Below are 19,265 nucleotides of genomic sequence, written 5' to 3'. Positions count from 1 at the left end.
GACTTGGATATCTTCTATCGCATCATTCTTTTCGAAGAGGGATTCAACGCGGTTAATTCTGTCGATAGAGTTTCCCAGTGGAAGACACTGGGCTTTTATTTGGCAGGTGGTGGTTCGAATTCCGGTGCAGCTGTGATTTCCTTCAAACACTCAATCAGAATGCAGTGTTCTCCTTCGCCAGTCTGGACGTACAGTTAGTCTGTGACGACGTGATAGTCTTTTTTTTGGGGTCATCAGTCTTCAGACTGGTTTGATGCGGCCCGCCACGAATTCCTCTCCTGTGCCAACCTCCACATCTCAGAGTAGCACTTGCAACTCACATCCTCAATTATTTGCTGGATGTGTTCCAAATTGTGTCTTCATCTACAATTACTACCCTGTACAGCTCCCTCTAGTACCACGGATGTAATTCTTTGATATTTTAACAAATGTGCTATCATCCTGTCCCTTCTTCTTATCAGTGTTTTCCACATATTCCTTATTTCTCCAATTCTGCGCAGAACCTCCTCATTCCTTAGCTTATCAGTCCACCTAATTTTCAACATCCTTCTGTAGTACCACATCTCAAATGCTCCGATTCTCTTCTGTTCAGGTTTTCCCACAGTCCATGCTTCACTACCATATCAATGCTATGCTCCACACGCACATTCTCAGAAATTTCTTCCTCAAATCAAGGCCTATGTTTGATATTGATAGACTTATCTTGACCAGGAATGCCCTTTTTGCCATTGCTAGTCTGCTTTTGTTGGTTCCTAGCTCCGCCCGTCATTGGTTATTTTACTGCCTAAGCAGAATTTCTTAACTTCATCTACTTCGTGATCATCAATCCTGATGTTAAATTTCTCGCTGTTCTCATTTCTGTCGCTTCCCATTACTTTCGTCTTTCTTCTCTCAATGCATATTCTCTACTCATTAAATTGTTCATTCCATGCAGCAGATCACGTAATTTTTCTTCACTTTCACTCATGATAGCAATGTCATCAGCGAATCTTATCATTGATATGCTTTCGCCTTGAATTTTAATTCCACTCCTCAACCTTTCTTTTATTTCCATCACCGTTTCTTCGATGTACAGATTGAAGAGTAGGGGGGAAGGCTATATCTTTATCTACACCCTTTTTAATCCGAGCTCTTCGTTCTTGGTCATCGACTTTTATTATTCCCTCTATGCTCTTGTACATTTTGTGTGTTTACCGTCTCTCCCTATACCTTACCCCTATTTTTCTCAGATTTTCGAACGTCTTGCACCTCTTTACATTGTTGAACTCTTTTTCCTGGTCGACAAATCCTATGAATGTGTTTTTATTTTTCTTTCCTCTTGCTTCCATTATCAGCCACAACGTCAGAATTGCCTCTCCGGTGCCTTTAGCTTTTCTAAAGCCAAACTGATCGTCATCTACCGTTTGTGGGACGGTAAATCCTAGGCTTGTCCGCCTCGGTAGTCGCGGGACCAGAGCGGCTGCTTGCTAACCGAAGGGGACAGGGATTGATCGCCGGTCGGATCGGAGAATTTCACCGCTAGAAGACCGGGTGTTGTCCTTATCTTCATATCATAAACACTGGCTCAAAAGTCGCCTGAATGGCGCTGCATAACTTCGTTCCAGGGAACTAGTGTATATTCAGATCAGTCAAAACAAACTTTCACATCGCCTTTCCAATGTTAAGATGGGAGTATGCGCACGACCCCAAAGCCGTTAAAAAAAAAAAAAAATAGTCTTCTTATACAGGGTGATTCAAAAAGAATACCACAACTTTAAAAATGTGTATTTAATGAAAGAAACATAATATAACCTTCTGTTATACATCATTACAAAGAGTATTTAAAAAGTTTTTTTTTTCACTCAAAAACAAGTTCAGAGATGTTCAATATGGCCCCCTCCAGACACTCGAGCAATATCAACCCGATACTCCAACTCGTTCCACACTCTCTGTAGCATATCAGGCGTAATAGTTTGGATAGCTGCTGTTATTTCTCGTTTAAAATCATCAATGGTGGCTGGGAGAGGTGGCCGAAACACCATATCCTTAACCTACCCCCATAAGAAAAAATCGCAGGGGGTAAGATCAGGGCTTCTTGGAGGCCAGTGATGAAGTGCTCTGTCACGGGCTGCCTGGCGGCCGATCCATCGCATCGGGTAGTTGACGTTCAGGTAGTTACGGACAGATAAGTGCCAATGTGGTGGCGCTCCATCCTGCTGAAATATGAATTTGCAGCTCTCTGCTAGCTCTGCGAGTCGATTTTCTTGGGCTGCGAACAAATGCTTGCTGGATGCTCGTTCTCGGCCGTCCAGAACTTTTCCCTTTGCACAAACACCCATTCTCTGTAAACTGTTTATACCAACGTTTAATACACCACCTATCAGGAGGTTTAACACCATACTTCGTTCGAAATGCACGCTGAACAACTGTCGTCGATTCACTTCTGCCGTACTCAATAACACAAAAAGCTTTCTGTTGAGCGGTCGCCATCTTAGCATCAACTGACGCTGACGCCTAGTCAACAGCGCCTCAAGCGAACAAATGTACAACTAAATGAAACTTTATAGCTCCCTTAATTCGCCGAGAGATAGTGCTTAGCTCTGCCTTTTGTCGTTGCAGAGTTTTAAATTCCTAAAGTTGTGGTATTCTTTTTGAATCACCCTGTATTTGCTAACAAATCAAATGAAAACGAGATGGGAAGTGGTAGGAGATATTTTTGGGTGTAAGTTCGTTTTCCGACAAGGGGAGGATATGTTTCGCTTAGTTCACACTTGTTCTGAATGTAGATATATGCACTGTATTATCTCGAGAAACAATTTCTACATAATCTGCACCCTAAGAAAGAAACACGACACACCACGAAGAAATTATCCGAATAGGACGGAAATCGGTAGATGTATAGACAAACAAGTGATTACAATTTCAGAAAAATTGGATGGCTCTTTGAACCCAACAATACGGCTTGTGTCAAATGCTGAAATTCACAAAGGCTTTGTGCCGTCGTATCGATATGTCCCCTGTTTACTATCCTCGCCAGCTGCGCTTTCAAACTGCGCCGCATTGTCACACATTCATCCATCGGCCGTTTCCCGTCGACATGTGCATGAATACCAGTTTGTGATCAAATTTCATAACAGCTCCGTCGTGTGTCCGGTTTTTCTGACTGATCAGTCTACTGATCGGTTTGATGCGGCCCGCTAGTAGTTCCGTGCCGACCTTTTTATCTCAGAGTAGCATTTGCACCCTAGATCTTCAATTATTTGCTGGATGTATTCCAGTCTTTGTCTTCCTCTACAGTTTTTATTCTCTAAAGCTCCCTCTAGTACCATTGAAGCTATTACCTGATGTCTTAACAGATGTACTACCATCTTGTCTCCTTTTCTAGTTAGTGTTTTCCATATATTACTTTCCTTGCCGATTCTCCGGAGAACCTCCTCATTCCTCACCTTATCAGCCCATCTCATTATCAAAATTGTTCTGTGGCACCAAATCTCAATTACTTCCTGCTAGCCGGCCGGGGTGGCCGAGCGATTCTAGGCGCTACAGTCTGGAACCGCGCGACCGCTACGGTCGCAGGTTCGAATCCTGTCTCGGACATGGATGTGTGTGATGTCCTTAGGTCAGTTAGGTTTAAGTAGTTCTAAGTTCTAGGGGACTGATGACCTCAGAAGTTAAGTCCCATAGTGCTCAGAGCCATTTGAACCACTTTTTTGAACTTCCTGCTACCCACTGTCGATGTTTCGCTTCCATACAATGCTGTGCTCAAAACGTACATTCTCAGAAATTTCTTCCTCAAATTATGGCATATATTTGGTACTAGTAGACTTCTCTTGGTCAGTGCTGGTCTGCTTTTGACATCATCGTTGCTCCGCTCGTTGTGCGTTATTTTACTGCCTAGATAGCAGAATTCCTTAACTCCATCTACGTCATGCTCATCAATCCAGATGTTATGTTTCTCGCTGTTCTCATTTCTGCTACTTCTGCTATCTATTCGTCGATCAGAAAACACTCTGTGCGAGTACCAGCGAGCCGTACGATGTAGTATGTACGATTATCATTATGTAAGAAGTGAGCTCCTTGACAAATGATTAATTTTTGTATTACCCCCTAAGTCTGTTTACGAATACGAGGGGCGTTGAATAAGTAATGGAACACATTTTTGCTGAAAGCGGATTGGTTTTATTCATGATTGTAACACACCACATTATTCGCCACTCTTTTGGCTACAAAAACTTACTTTTCAGCGTAAACTTTTTTCAATGAAATGGCCTTACACGACCGTACTGAGAAGGCCTTTGCGCCCGTATAACAACACACTACTGCCTGACGTCGGACACATCCACGTACCCTTCCCACGGAGTGCATCTTTCACTGGGCGAAACAGATGGAAGTCTTCCGTTAGGCTACGGGGAACCCAGCTGGAAGACGGCTTTGAAAACCCCAAGTGATGAACGTGTGTGTCAGCACTACCAACAGAGACGTCCAGTTGAGCAGCGAGGTGCCTGATCACCTCGAATGAGAGTGCCCACACATTCCAACATTACAGCTGTATGCGGGCAACCGGCTTGCAGAAGATGGGGCAGGTTTGCGTGACCTTGTTGCGATAATGACAAACATCTCGCCCAACGACTCACCATCTATTGTTCGCTACCAGTTGACCGTAGACATTCTGAGAGCGCGTGTGAATACCTGCGACGCTCTGACTTTCCGCCAACTCTATAACAGCTCTCTGCTTGGAACACACCTCCGCTTCAGAGGCAGTTTTGAAGGCCACCAATCTGAAATTCATGAAACTCTAGGGGCTGATGCGAGAATGTTCCATGACGTCCCGAAACTAATTCCGCCTTTTTTTTCAACGGAAATTGGCTTAGAAAAAAATTTGTTGCATTGCTTATTGAATGCCCCTCGTACACGAGGTCCAGTTAATCCATCACCAATGGTAACAGCTCACATGCTGAACGTAAACCACAATTGGTGAAGAGATGGAACAACTGCAAGTGGCATTTCATGTGCCCACGGACGCTGATTTTGAAAGTTTATGATGCCATCACGTGTGAACTGAGCTTCATATGTAAGTAATACTAAGGCAGGAAAGTTCGTATTTTGCAGCATACTGGTGCAAAATCCATTGGTAGAACATGTCTTGTGCAGGATAATCTGGCGGTGACAGGAACTGTCCACGTTATAAATGGCGAGGATACAACTAATCTTGTGTGAGGAACATTCACTTACAAGGCTAACTTTCGACTGCTGATTGAAGTCCAAAATCCTGTAAGTCTGGAGCTGTAAATCTTGAACATTCCTTCTCCAAACCATAAGATGTAAGTTTCCCAGGAGCGCACAGAAAGCGATGGACGCACTAGAATGTCTTCTGTACTGGACATCTTCGCTGTGGGTCCCTCTCCTGGTACAAACAATGAGCCAGAGCAGTATTGCCTTCCGACTTACCGAACATGAAGTGCACTTCTGCCAGCTGTTGATTTAAGCACATGTCGAGTGCTAAACACAACACTCAATGTACACTTGATTAACTTCTCATGGTTGGGATTCACAGTCGTATATTTCTTAAAAGACATCATAGTAGCCGTCGATTGTATGAAATATCTATTTTTTACGATTGCAATTTCGGCCTTAGGGCCATTCTCAAGTAACACTGTAAAAGTTACCTAAATGTACAAATGACAGATTGTAAAATGGCTTACGGACACAATGCCGTTGACATCTGATGGGAGTTCACCACCCTGACATTTTGTATACGCAATCGTATAAACGAAGTTTTATAATAAAATACGTGGATACTTCAAAATTAGCCGGCCGCGGTGGTCTAGCGGTTCTAGGCGCTCAGTCCGGAACCGCGCGACTGCTACGGTCGCAGGTTCGAATCCTGCCTCGGGCATGGATGTGTGTGATGTCCTTAGGTTAGTTAGGTTTAAGTAGTTCTAAGTTCTAGGGGACTGATGACCACAGATGTTTAGTCCCATAGTGCTCAGAGCCATTTGAACCATTTTACTTCAAAATTATATTAGTAACTGTGAAGTGTCACATCCGCTACCAATTGCAATGTATCTATTCTCTTATTTTAGGTATTTTAGGATCGCCAATTTTGTCTTAAATCATAAGTAACAAATTTTATCAGTAATCCCGGTTTATTTTACTGTAAAGAAAAGTTTATGGAGTACGAAGAGGGAAGAAAAGCATACTCCAATCTATTTTATTTTTGTATATTTTATAAATGAAATGTAGCCTCGACATTTTATAGTTTCCGAAGAATGTGACTTATTGTATCAATCTATATTTATATTTTATAAATATAAATATATTTATATTTTATAAATGAAATGTAGCCTCGACATTTTATCGTTTCCGAAGAATGTGACTTATTGTATCAATCTACTTCAACAGTGATTCATAGAATTGTACAGTTATTTTGGACACTTATCGAAAACATTTTAAGTAATTACGATGGAATAGTACACATATTTACTTAGCCTTGTTTGCTATAATAGAGTCTGGTTGAAGGATGCATCCTATATTTGTGCGGAGGCATTGTGATGTTTTGTCCCGATTTGTGGTGCTGCACAGTGAATTGGATTGCTGGCGAGCGTTTTACGCCATTCATGTTTGTAAAACGTATACGCATACAAAGTATTATGTATCAGAGCTCTGTCTTCATCTCATTTACGAGCAGTTAAGTCAATGTGAGAGCTTATTAACAGATAACACATATATTATCCTCTATAGGTTATAAATAAATATTCCAATCCTATCCTACTGCGCCTTACAATCATAGCACTATTTAGAAAGCTGTATGATGTCGACAGAAGAAAAGATATTACGATATAAAGGTTGTAAGTTGTATCCTTGGTATGCACTATCTTTGCTAGGTACACATGCAGTATCTTTAGCAAATGTGTTTTCGCGCCAACAGACTTAGCTCCATATGTTGTCAGTGAACCTGAGCTTTTATTTGTAATAGATTATTAGCACGATGGTAACATTGACAATTCAGCACATATTTAACAACATTTTACGATGTAATAAGTGTCGTACTCATCCGATCTTGCGGAACTGTCGCATTCAAAAGGCTGCATTTTGACTACGACATGCATCTCCCTGTCCTCCTCACCATTTCAGACGATCGTCGCCCCCGCCCCGACCCTCGTAATGACCCTCCCCCTAAGTACGTCCATGACTATTCCCGTGCCAACTGGAATGCCTACCGGGATACCCTCTCCACCCGGGTCGATAGCCACCCTTTCACCTACCACCACCCCGACGATGTCACCCATGCCGCCTCCTTTCTCCAGCAGACCTTGTCTGAGGCCGTGGAGGCCCACGTCCCTACTGTCGCCATCCAGCCCCACCGTCCTACCTTACCCTCACAGGCCGTCCTCCTCCTCCGTGAATCCCGCCGTCTCTACCGTGCCTTCCTCCGCACGCGTGACCCGGACACACTACGACGCCACCGGCAACTCCAGCGACACATTCGTAATTTGCTCGCGGCTATGAAACGCCGGGACTGGCGACAGACATGCACCCGTTTAAATGCTGCCCTACCTATCAACTCGTCCAAGTTCTGGTCAGCCTTCCGTCGCCTTACCGGAACTAAACCCTCCCCCTACTATCCTCTTCTCCATGATGATCACTCCTTCCCTGACACCCTTAGTAAGGACAATCACTTTGCCTCCTACCTCTCCGATGTATTTTCCATCCCCGATGATCCCCAGTTCGATTACTCCCTCTTCCCGGATATCCGCGATCGAACTGACACCTCTGTCCCTCCCCTCGCTCCTGGTTTCCAGTACTTGGACAACATTGCACACACGGAACTCAATGCCCCCCGTCCACCTTCTCCAGTTTGCCGATGACACCGCCTTCCTTGCCCTTGCCCCCACCCTACAGCGCTCCCAACACCTTCTCCAATCCCATCTTGACCGGTTCACCGCTTGGTGCAACCAGTGGTTGCTCAAGGTCAATCCCTCCAAAACCCAGGCGATCATTGTAGGCAAAACCACACCTTCCTTCCGCCTCCTTGATTTCTATCTCACCATCTATGGCCGTCCTATCGCCCTCACTCCCACCCTTAAGTACCTTGGCGTCACCCTCGACCGTCGCCTCTCCTTGACTCCCCACCTCCAGACAATCCAAGCCAAGGCACGCTCCCGACTCAGTCTCCTCAAGCTCCTCTCCGGCCGTACGTGGGGTCTGGACCCCTCCACCATCCTCCACACCTATAAATCCCTCATCCGCCCTATCCTTTGTTACGCCCATCCGGCTTGGATCTCCGCCCCCCCCTACCTTTTATAAATCCCTCCAAATCCTTGAACACCATGCTCTCCGCCTCGCCTATCGCATCCGTCTCCCCTCCCCCACGCGGATCCTGTACGATCTCATCCCCTTCCCCCACCTCCTCCTTTTCCTTGAAAGGATACAGATCCTGTACACCTCCCGTAAACTCGATCCTCCTCACCCACTAGTCTCCCCGATCCTCTCCCGCCCCCGCCCGCTGCCGCGCCTGTATTCCCACATCCCACCCGGTCTCGATCTCTCCAAGGTGGCTTCTGTCAGCTCCCCCTCCCTGATGATGACCTCCTCCCCTCCATCTACCCCTCCTATCAACTTTGACCCTGCCCCACCCCCCACTTCCGGTGTCCATTCCTTTAGGCAGCCTCCCTCCCTTCTCTTCCCTTCTCTTTCCTTTTCCCCCGTCCCCTCCCTCCACCCCTCTTCCCCCGGGCTTCCCCTCCACCTTCCTCCCTCCCCCCTATCTCCCCTGCCCGTGGCATCTCTGCTCTCCCCTCTCGCTCTCCCACTCCCCTTCCTCCTCCTCCTCTCTTGGCAGGTCCCCGGACTCGCACACGCATAGTGAACATTCGCGCGTCGGAGATCATCGCCCTCAGTGTCTCGTGTGTGTGCCTTCGTTTTGTGTTTAGCGTTCTTTCGCAGTTACACCTCCACTGTTCATATGTGCCGTCGCCGTCCTCCGTGTTCTGTGCGCCGTGTCAACAAGTGTTAGTGCTTTTATAGTCCAGCGTGAACGGCTTCATGTTTATTGTTTTTTTGTCTCTACCTTTTTTGCCCGCCATTTTCATTGTATTGTCTGTGTCACCTATTTGTCATATGATTGTACCACTTGAGGCTGAAGAGCGGCGTAATATGCTGCTGACAGCCCGCCTGTATGAGGTGCTTAAAATTACAATAAAGGAAAAAAAAATTACGACATGTACTTATGTCAGATAGTCTTATATTCTGACAGAATGTAAGTTATGTACATTTCTCTCCAATTTTTGTAACTGCACTACTATCTTAACGAAATGTTTGTTTAATTATGTATATACACCCTGTGCTTCATTTTCGTATTTTTGTGTTTAGGTAACTTTTGCAGTGTTACTTGAAGGCCGAAACTGCAATTGTAACAATAATGTTTCATATAGTCAACGGCGAGTATGATGTCTTTTAATCAATGTACACTGTCCTGTTAACATCTCCTGTCTAGGCAACTACCTATTGAAAGGAGAACTTACCGGTGAATATTACTTTTTCAAAGGCAGCAGCTCTGAAACTAAGTATTTCCAAACACTTGTACGAACTCTGTTTGGTATCTATGTATGGAAACATATAGCTGAAATTATGTCCTGTGTTTCTGAAACATCGTGTGTATTTAAAGAATAAAAATTACGAAGCACACCTATAGGAAAGATCAGTGCTTGCAAGAGTGGTTTTGTGCTAGTCGGCAGTGGTGAGGCTGTTGCTGCCGTGATATTTCGGGAATGAGCAGCAGCGTAGTTGTGGGATGGGTGTTGTCGAGGCTGCGAAAAAGGAAAACTCGAACAGGCGCTCACCGGCGTAATGGCAAATTTGGAGCCGAGTGAATGAATCGCAGGTGGCCGCCGCTGTCGGAAAAATCAGTATCAGATCGTGGAGCGAAATGATTCAAAGAGAAACGTGAAACGGAAAATGGCAAGAGAGCGTCGCTGAGCTTCGATACACCGTGGCGTTCAGGAGCCACGCAGCGAACTGTTTCATGCCAACGAGTGTTGTGTTTCCATTACAAGCTACAGTGGCGATTGTATAATTATCTGTTCTTTCCATTCAGGCGAGAGAGTGTGGCAGAAGTAAAATTGAATTTCATTGGATTTTGTGATCCCAAATACCAGTTTCTTTGTTCCAGCGGCGATCCTGTGCGAAATAATGTCAGTAGCTTTGCATGTTGTTACTTTTTGTGGCCGTCTGTTTAGACTTCCGGAAAAGAACATAAAATACCGAACATAGGAGGGGCAGATAAGTCCGTGAACCAACCAAACTGAATATCACATTTTAATTTGAATATCTTCTGGCGCGTGGGGTCGACAGTCAAAATGAATTTTTTGGAAATCATCTTTCTGCCTTTGACTGTAATGTTTTCAGTACACGATAGTAATTTTGGCACTTAGGTTTAAAACAGTGCCCTGGCTTAAGTGGAAAATATCCAGTCACAAAGCAAACATTGAGACACTCGAGGCATCATCCCATGTAGGCTCTCACGGCCGGCGTCTTCATCAGTAAACACTTCCGGGCTAAATTGCCGTGGTCGATCTGTAGAACTTCTTCTCCCTGACGTTTCGTTCTCAACTACGGAGAACATCTTCCGATGTGAGTCGACGACAATTTTAATCGTAAAGAAGAAGGATTAAAATTGGACAAGATATGGCGGTCGACGTAGCATCAATCACGTGACAATCGATTGCCTGCAATCGAGAGAACAGACGATAGCCAGAGATAGCTACACATCGACGCCAAGTGACGTGCGGTGGCGCCCTCTACGATCTCCAAATAAGCGGCGGCCCCAGCTCCTAGCAGCCAGTCGTCGACTCACCTCGGAAGATGTTCTCCGTAGTTGAGAACGAAACGTCAGGGAGAAGAAGTTCTACACATCTACCACGGCAATTTAGCCCGGAAGTGTTTACTGATGACACTCGAGGCAGTTGTCGATAATGTTCCGTGGCAACATAATTTCAGCTTTGAATAAAAATCCTGTCAAACAGATACCTCTGTGTGTTATCACCACCATGTCTGAACGCAGAATACAGAATTCAGTACGAGAAGTTTCTCCTTTTCATTCTGCATGTGTATTTTTTAATTACTTTAAGGCACAATCTTAATTAAAGGCACTGTATTAAGCACTTGACAATGACTCTAAGTGCTGGGATTGTAGACGTGTATTGAAAAATAAAACATTACAACCGATAGCAGGAAAATGGGGGTCCTGAAAACCATATACTCATTTCTTAAATAACTACAGAATTTGAGGTGTAACAGTTCAGTTTTGCTGTGAATAAGATTATAATCAATAATTTCAAAATGGATAGGTATGCGGGTTTGTACCAGCGTAGGGACATCATTCAGACATAATATGGAACTGTCGATTTAATGCCGAATCTATAGTTCTATGGATCGAACTCTACAGAACCCTCAGGAAATATTTACTACCATTAGCAATGCCTATATGTTCTGAGAATGCCTATATACGCACATTCATGTACGGAGAGATCAGGAGACAGTAAGTTTTAAAACTGGATACAATAATCCTTTGTTTCCAGCATAAAATTTGTTAAATCCAAAAATAACTTTCTTTGAAAACTGAATTTAAAATTTGACAGAAAACTGTAAATACAGTTATTGAAATTGAATAATCCAGTCATTAATGCAATTTCTTACAATGCTGTTTCACTTCCTTTCTTTATTTTTATTTTATATTATTAGGAACAACAACAACAAAAACAACAACAATAACAACAGTAAGAAGGGTAGGCAGGATTCCGAGCGGGAAGATCGGTAATGGGTAACGTGTTCACAATGAACTATGTGTGGTATTCTTCCCAGCCGTACTGACGTAAGCTCTGTGCAATACGTTTGTAAGTTTAATGCATGTAAAGTTTTGAACTTGAATAATTGTAGCAAAGGAATATTACAAGGAACTTCAACTGTCTCCAAACAATTAAGCACAAAAGTATCGCAGAGCTTACATTCACTGTCAAAGCGATGGAGTACAATTATGCACAAGGGTTGCACTCTCTCTTTACTACATAGAAAATTACGTGAAGTACACACTAAATATGTGTTACTATGCACACTATCACAAAGCAGTATCTGTGAACAGTGGCATGTGACACTAACATTCCTTAACTGCACTAACCTACTCAGAGTCCGTACCTGAACATAACGGCTTTTGGAATGTTCTAGAACGTTGACCTCTCTGCCATTCTTCTACAGTCACCTCACTGAAGTGGCGGCAGCAGTGTTCAAGCTGTCACGAAGGCGAATAGTAGACAAACCCCATATTACTGTTTGCTATAAGTAAAGACGGTCAGTGTACAATACACACAAGAAGCAAGACACAGTGGTGAGACTGGAAGATCAAGAACGAAGTACTCGCACTAGTAAAGGCGTAAGACAGGAATGCAGTCTTTCGCCTCTAATGTTCAATCTACACATTTTTTTTGAAGAAGCAAATAAAAGAAAGGTTCAAGAGTGGGATTAAAATTCAAGGTGAAAGGATACAAGCAATACGATTCGCTGATGACTTTGCAATCCTCAGTGAAAGTGAAGAAGAATTACAGGATGTCTTCAATTGAATGAACAGTCTAATGAATACAAAATACAGACTGAGAGTACATCAAAGAAAGGTGAAAGTAACGAGAAGTAGCATAAATGAGAGCAGCAAGAAGCGTAGAATATTAATTGATGAATACGAAGTAGACGAGGTTAAGGAATGCTGCTACCTTGGCAGAAAAAGAACTCATGATGAGTGGAGCAAGTTGGGAATAAAAAACAGATTGGCACTGGAAAAAAGGGCATTCCCTATTAGTATCAAACGTACGGCTTAATTTCAGGAATAAATTTCTGAGACTGTACGTTTGGAGCACAGCATTCTATGGTTCTGAGATATGGACTATGGGGAAGCGAGAACAGAAGAGAATCGAGCATTTGAAATGTGGTGTTACGGAAGAATGTTGAAAATTAAGTGAACTGATAAGGTACGAAATGTGGAGGTTCTCTGCAACAGAAACGAGGAGAGATATGGAAAACACTGACAGCAAGAAGAGACAGGATGACAGGGCATCTGTTAAGACACCAGGGAATAACTTTCGTGGTACTAGAGGGAGCTGTAGAAAGTAAAAACTGTAGAAGCAGACGGAGATTAGAACACATCAGCAAGTAATTAAGCACGTGGGTTGCAATTGCTACTCTGAGAGGAAGAGGCTGCCTCAGGAGAGGAATTCAGGGTGGGCCGCATCAAATCATTCTAAAACTGACGGCTCAAAATAAATAAATAAAATAAAAAATAAAATAAAATAAAAGGAGGTTCCCAGACACTGTCAGAGCTCTAGTCAGGGGTGGAGGGGGATAGTGGGAAGGTTAGCACCGAAATGTTGGTTTCTCGCGTAGGACATCTAGAGTTCACTTTGCAACTGCAACGGCATAACGCGACAGCGTGGACCACTGGTCCGGACTCACTCTCGGTGAAGCTGTAGGTGGCCTTGAAGCCCCTGGCGTGGCTGGAGGAGTGCTGGCCGCGGAACTCGAGCAGCAGGCGGGCGCCGTTGGACATGAGCGGCTTGGGCATCGCGTCCCCGCAGAAGCTGTCGATCTTCTCCATGCGGCCCTCGATGTGCACGTACGCCACCAGCGCGTCCACTCCCTCGCAGCTGCAACGAGAACAACCGAGGCGTGGCGCTCGAGGTCAAACGAAGACAGCAAGCAACATTATGTAGCAGACACAGATGCGCAGAATAAGCAACAGATCCTTTATATCATCTACTCGTATTGTTTGCTAAACCGCATAATGGAACTGCGTATGCTTCCGCGGCCAGAATAAGTTGACATAAAAGTTTTTTGAGTATGGTACCGCACCATAATGTAAACAAGTATACAGGAGAAAACAACGTTTTGGTCATGGTTACAGCGGCCAAAACGTTGATTTCTGCAACATAGTTATTTACATTATGACGCAATACCATACTCCGAAAACTTTGTAACCTCCCAACAGTAAAAAATAAGTATAGCATTCACATTCAGTCTAACCTCGCAATAATAACGTGACTAACCTCCCAATAAAAAAGTGACTATTTACAACCTTTCAATAATTAACTGACTGTGAATTTAAACTGGTAAATTTGGACGTCAGCAGTGCTGCGTCATGGCCCTGAAAGATCATTCTGAATAAATTGAAAATTCTTACCTCAATGAAGTCGCCGGATAACGCGTATATATCTGCTCCTATAAGAAATTTTTCTGGCACAGCCCAGTGCAATGCTGGCCGCTAGATTTGTCATGTATAAAAAGAAACAACCGATTTTTCTTTAAGATAATTGGGATGACCATGGATTGCAGAAATTAGTAAATTCTTTAAATTGAAATGAATAATTGTCAAAAAAGTTAATTGTATAAAAAAATATTATTAAAAGACTTTTAAAAATATTTACATGGGACTTGATATGGCAATAGTACAAATTTTGTTCTAACAAACTACATATGCGCGCGGCTGCTCTTACCTTATACTACAATGCTATGGCACCGCCATCGCTCCTCACGATCAGCCCAGCCAACTCCATAAACCCGACTGCTGCTGGCTACTACTTACTCCTACTGCCAACACTGCTCTTACTGCAGCCAACACTGCTCTCTGGTCTGAGATTCTCTTATAGCTCACATATCGCAGGCAGCGCGTGAGCAATCCATCTCATTTACATCTGCTCGAATGCGCTAGCAATAAATTCCTTAGTCAAGGACCTCTTACAACTTCTATGTCAACAAATCCCATAATTATGCATAGGTACGCTGTCTTTTCGACTACACAAGGTGTCCAGAGAAGAGGGGGTATTATTCAGGGATTTGAAAGGAACGCTCATTTGAGGCGAGAAACTTCATACAGACATGTGCCCTATTCCGAATGGTTTGTGGTATAGCGGTGCGCACCCATGTTCTTTACCCTAATAGCTGGACTAGTCCTGGTAGTACAATTAAGGGGCCACCAAGACCGCCATTATATTCTTTTACGGGGCCTGATGACGGCTGGGCTGTACAAACTAAAGGTAAATACGCGAGATGAACTGTCTGGTCGCATTAACAACGCCGCTGCCCTCATCGGAGAACGTGCAGAGGCAACACTACATTTTCTCCCATTATTGTACAGATGCATTGAAGTTGAGAGTGGGATATTCGAACATTTATCGTAAACTGTAAAACAGCTATAATGTGTACGAAAATACTTAGAGGTGAATGTGTTAAAAATACCTGTTTTTCAATCGGTATTTTGTAAGAAGCAAGTTGTAGCGTTTCCTAACTGTTGTACAGATGTACACCTCAAAATATATTACAAAATACAGAAAATAAATAACAGTGTTCGTTGAAAGTGTTAGATATCGGGAAAGATTTCGAATAGGGTACATATCCATAGGAACTATTTTCCATCAGACGATCATTGCTGAGATATTGCTGAATACTGAACATTTCTCCTGTATGCAGCGTTATTTATAAGTAACCCCAGGTTTTCAGAAGGCGACTGCGCGAAAATAACAAGAAAAACTGAAACTTAACACATATCAGTAGATAGACCATCTCTCCAAGTTTTGACGTAGGGGGCAGGCTTTGTTGGAAGTTGTCCGTCACATTCACAACTTACACTGCTGACATTCTTTCACCTCTTCTCAAATCGCAGACATTCCACAAAGTTGTATTACGTTCCGAGCAGTTGATAACTGAAGATAATTGTCTCTGATATCATCAGCAGGAGCAGTGAACGAACTCTTTGGCGAGGCAGCTGACGCGACCAATGGAAAATAAGAGCGCCGCGTGATTCTTGGAGAATGACATGTTTCCATCGACAAAGTAGAGACTAGCTGGGCACTGAGGCTTAGCGGGAGGGGTGACTTTTGATGTACCGTATAAAAACTGGTTTCCTTTAATCTGTCCGAATATTTGGGCAGTTGAACTCATCCCATCCGCGTTTAATGAAGTTCCTTAATTATTTTCAGATGCATATAGCTCGTGTTTTATACAGTTGTTTCACATTCTTTGTACCACGTCTTATACGCACGTATTCTCTGTGTGCGTGGTGGCTTCACTATGTTTTGAATGCAATTACTTATTTTTCTACTTGAAAGTTGTATAAGTTACTGTTGATGCCTTGCCGTTACGTGTAAAATGTGAAACTTCTTGGCAGCTGCAGCTAAGAACTGTGTGCCGGACCGAGACTTGAACTCGGCATTTCTGCCTTGCGCAGACAAGTGCTCTACCTACTGAGCTACCCAAGCACGACTCACGATCCATCCTCACAGCTGGTTCTGCAAGTTTTGCTGGAGAGCTTTTGTGAAGTTTGGAAGGTAGCAGACGACGCACTGGCGGAAGTAGAGCGGTGTGGAGAAGTCGTGAGTCGTTCTTTGGTGGCATAGTCGGCAGAGGACTTACTTCCGAAGGGCAAAAGCCCCGAGTTCCAGTCTCGGTCAGGCACACAGTTTTGATCTGCCAGAATGTTTCGTTCCCATCGGCGCACACATCCCGCTGCAGAGTGAGAATTTCATTCTGAAAAATACGATGTCTTTTCGGTCGAGGTGCACTTTAGAGCCAGTAGCTAGCTATTCCAGGTATTGTGCATTTTGCCTTCATCAAAGAAAGCAATTTTCCTGAACCGCCATTGTGATCAACATTACAATAACCACGGTGAGCCATATGCTTCAGTTATTTCATTTCCATTATCTTTCAAAACTATAGGAAACTTCACTATTGAAATTTGCAGAAGGCGATGGCAGCTCATTATAAATAACGTGAATATTCGGGTTTTTATACAGAAAGACAAGGCTAACAGATGGAGCAAACAAGCCTACTGCACGTAACTTGGCTACAAGCATACATCTACATATATGTGATTGCTCTGCTATACACAATTAACTGCCTGGCAGAGGTTTCAATGAACCACCTTCAAATTGTCTCCCTACAGTACCACTCTCGCACAGCGCACGGGAAAAACGAGCACTTAAATTTTTCTCTGTGAGCCCTGATTTCTCTTATTTTATCCTGATGATCATTTCTGCCTATGTAGGCGGGTGCCAACAGAATGTTTTCGCAATCGGAGGAGAAAACTGATGATTGAAATTTCATGAGAAGACCCCATTGCAACGAAAAACGCCTTTGTTTTAATTATTGCCACTCCAATTCACGTATCATGTCTGTGACACTATCTCCCCTATTTAGCGGGAGTGCAAAACGAGCCGCCCTTCTTTGAACTTTTTCAATATCATCCGTCAGTCCCACCTGATACGGATCCCACACTGTACAGCAATACACCAGAATAGGGCGGACAAGTGTAGTGTAAGCAGTCTTTGCACCTACTAAGTGTTCTGCCAATGAATCGCAGTCTTTGGTTTGCTTCACCCACAACATTATCTGTGTGATCGTTCCAATTTAGGTTATTTGTAATTGTAATCCCTAAGTATTTAGTTGAATTTACAGCCTTAAGATTTGTGTGACTTATAGCGTAATCGAAATTTAACGGCTTTCTTATATTACTCATGCGAATAACTTTTCTTTATTAAGGATCAATTGCCAGTTTTCGCACCACACAGATATCTAAATCATTTTGCAATTCATTTTGGTCAGCTAATGACTTTACAAGACGGTAAATGACAGCATCATCTGCATATAAACTAAACGGGCTACTCAGATTGTCTGCTATGTCGCTAACATAATATCGTAGATCAGGAACAATAGAGGGCCTATAGAACACTTCCTTGGGGAACGCCGGATAATTACTTCTGTTTTGCTCGATTACTTTCCGTCTATTACTACGAACTGTGACCTTTCTGACAGAAAACCACAAATCCAGTCGCACAACTGAGGCAATATTCCATAGGCACACAGTCTGATTAGAAGACGTTAGTGAGGAACGGTGTCGAAAGCCTTCTGAAAAGTTAAAAATGTGGAGTCAATTTGACATCCCCTGTCGATAGCACTTATTACTTCATGAGTATAAAGAGCTAGTTGTGTTTCTAAAGAACGATATGTTCTGAATCCGTGCTGACTATGTGTCAGTAAATCGGTTTCTTCGAGGTACTTCATAATGTTCGAATACAGTATATGCTCCAAAACCCTACTGCAAATTGACGTTAGTGATATGGGACTGTAATTCAGCGGATTATTCCTAGTTCCCTTTTTGGGTATTGGTGTGACTTGAGCAAATTTCCAGTTTTTAGGTACGGAACTTTCTGTGAGCGAGCGGTTGTATATAATTGCTAAATATGGAGCTATTTTATCAGCATACTCTGAGAGGAATCTGACTGGTATACCATCTGGACCGGAAGCCTTACCTTTCTTAAGTTATTTAAGCTGCTTTGCTACACCCAGAATATCTACTTATATGTTTCTCATCTTTGCAGTTATTTTTCATTGGAATTCGTGAATATTTACTTCGTCTTCTTCGGTGAAGGAGTTTCGGAAAATCGTGTTTAATAATTCTCCTTTGGTGGCACTGTCATCAGTGACTTCACCGCTGTCATCACGCAGTGAAGGTACTGATTGCGTCTTGCCACTGGTTAGTTAATTACACGTTATAAATGTAGGGGAAAGTACCATCGGAACTTAACATGTTTGTGGAAGACAGTTAAATGCTTATTCACGCAGATTACTATTACAGCACTCAGAAGTAGGCTATCCCTACTCTTCAACAATGATTTTCGTCTGTAACTTTTCCAGTCAGTTGGCGTTATGTGTAAGGGGCAGTCAAATGAAAACGAGACAGATGGAAAAAAAGCAAGTAAAATATTTATTACTTCAAAAGTAATTGTCATAATTGTTAGAACATTTATCCCGCTGTAAAATAAAACGGTCAGTGCCTTCATGGAAAAATGTTTACGATTCCTTAGGGAACCAGGAATGTCTTTCTTCAGAACTCCAAAAACATAGAAATCACTTAGGAAGAGGCAGGGTGTTCACTGAGGGAGGACGTGTGGGAGCTTTCCAGTGAACACTCAGCATCGTAGCTGAAACATCCTTGGCAACACGTTCGCGGGTGCCCATGTTACCAAGTATGTTTCTAGTACGCGACAAAAGCACGACTGGCTACATTCCTGGTTCCCTATGGAATCGTAAACATTTTTCCATGAAGGCACTGACCGTTTTGTTTTACAGTGAGATAAATGTCCTAACAATGATGACAATTACTTTTGAAGTAATAAACATTTTACTTGCTTTTTTTCCAATTGCCTCGTTTTATTTGATCACCTTTTATGCTATGAGTGGTCCGAAGCTTT

The 19,265-nt window shown here is 43.2% G+C and overlaps 1 protein-coding gene across 1 annotated transcript in view; it reads right to left on the bottom strand.

The window, feature by feature from the left end:
* The window catches only part of LOC126237206 (suppressor of lurcher protein 1-like), a 732,293-nt gene that overhangs the window by 135,827 nt on the left and 577,201 nt on the right, over positions 1 to 19,265 (bottom strand). The window contains exon 3 of the mRNA XM_049947086.1: positions 13,477 to 13,667. Within this exon, the coding sequence (XP_049803043.1) occupies positions 13,477 to 13,618 (142 nt within the window). The 5' untranslated portion in view covers positions 13,619 to 13,667. The remainder of the gene's footprint in view (positions 1 to 13,476; positions 13,668 to 19,265) is intronic.

The sequence above is a fragment of the Schistocerca nitens genome, chromosome 2 (genome assembly GCF_023898315.1).
Source record: "Schistocerca nitens isolate TAMUIC-IGC-003100 chromosome 2, iqSchNite1.1, whole genome shotgun sequence".
Classification (NCBI taxonomy): domain Eukaryota; kingdom Metazoa; phylum Arthropoda; class Insecta; order Orthoptera; family Acrididae; genus Schistocerca; species Schistocerca nitens.
The sequence above is the reverse complement of the archived record's forward strand: the minus strand, read 5'-3'. Positions and strand labels throughout refer to the sequence as shown.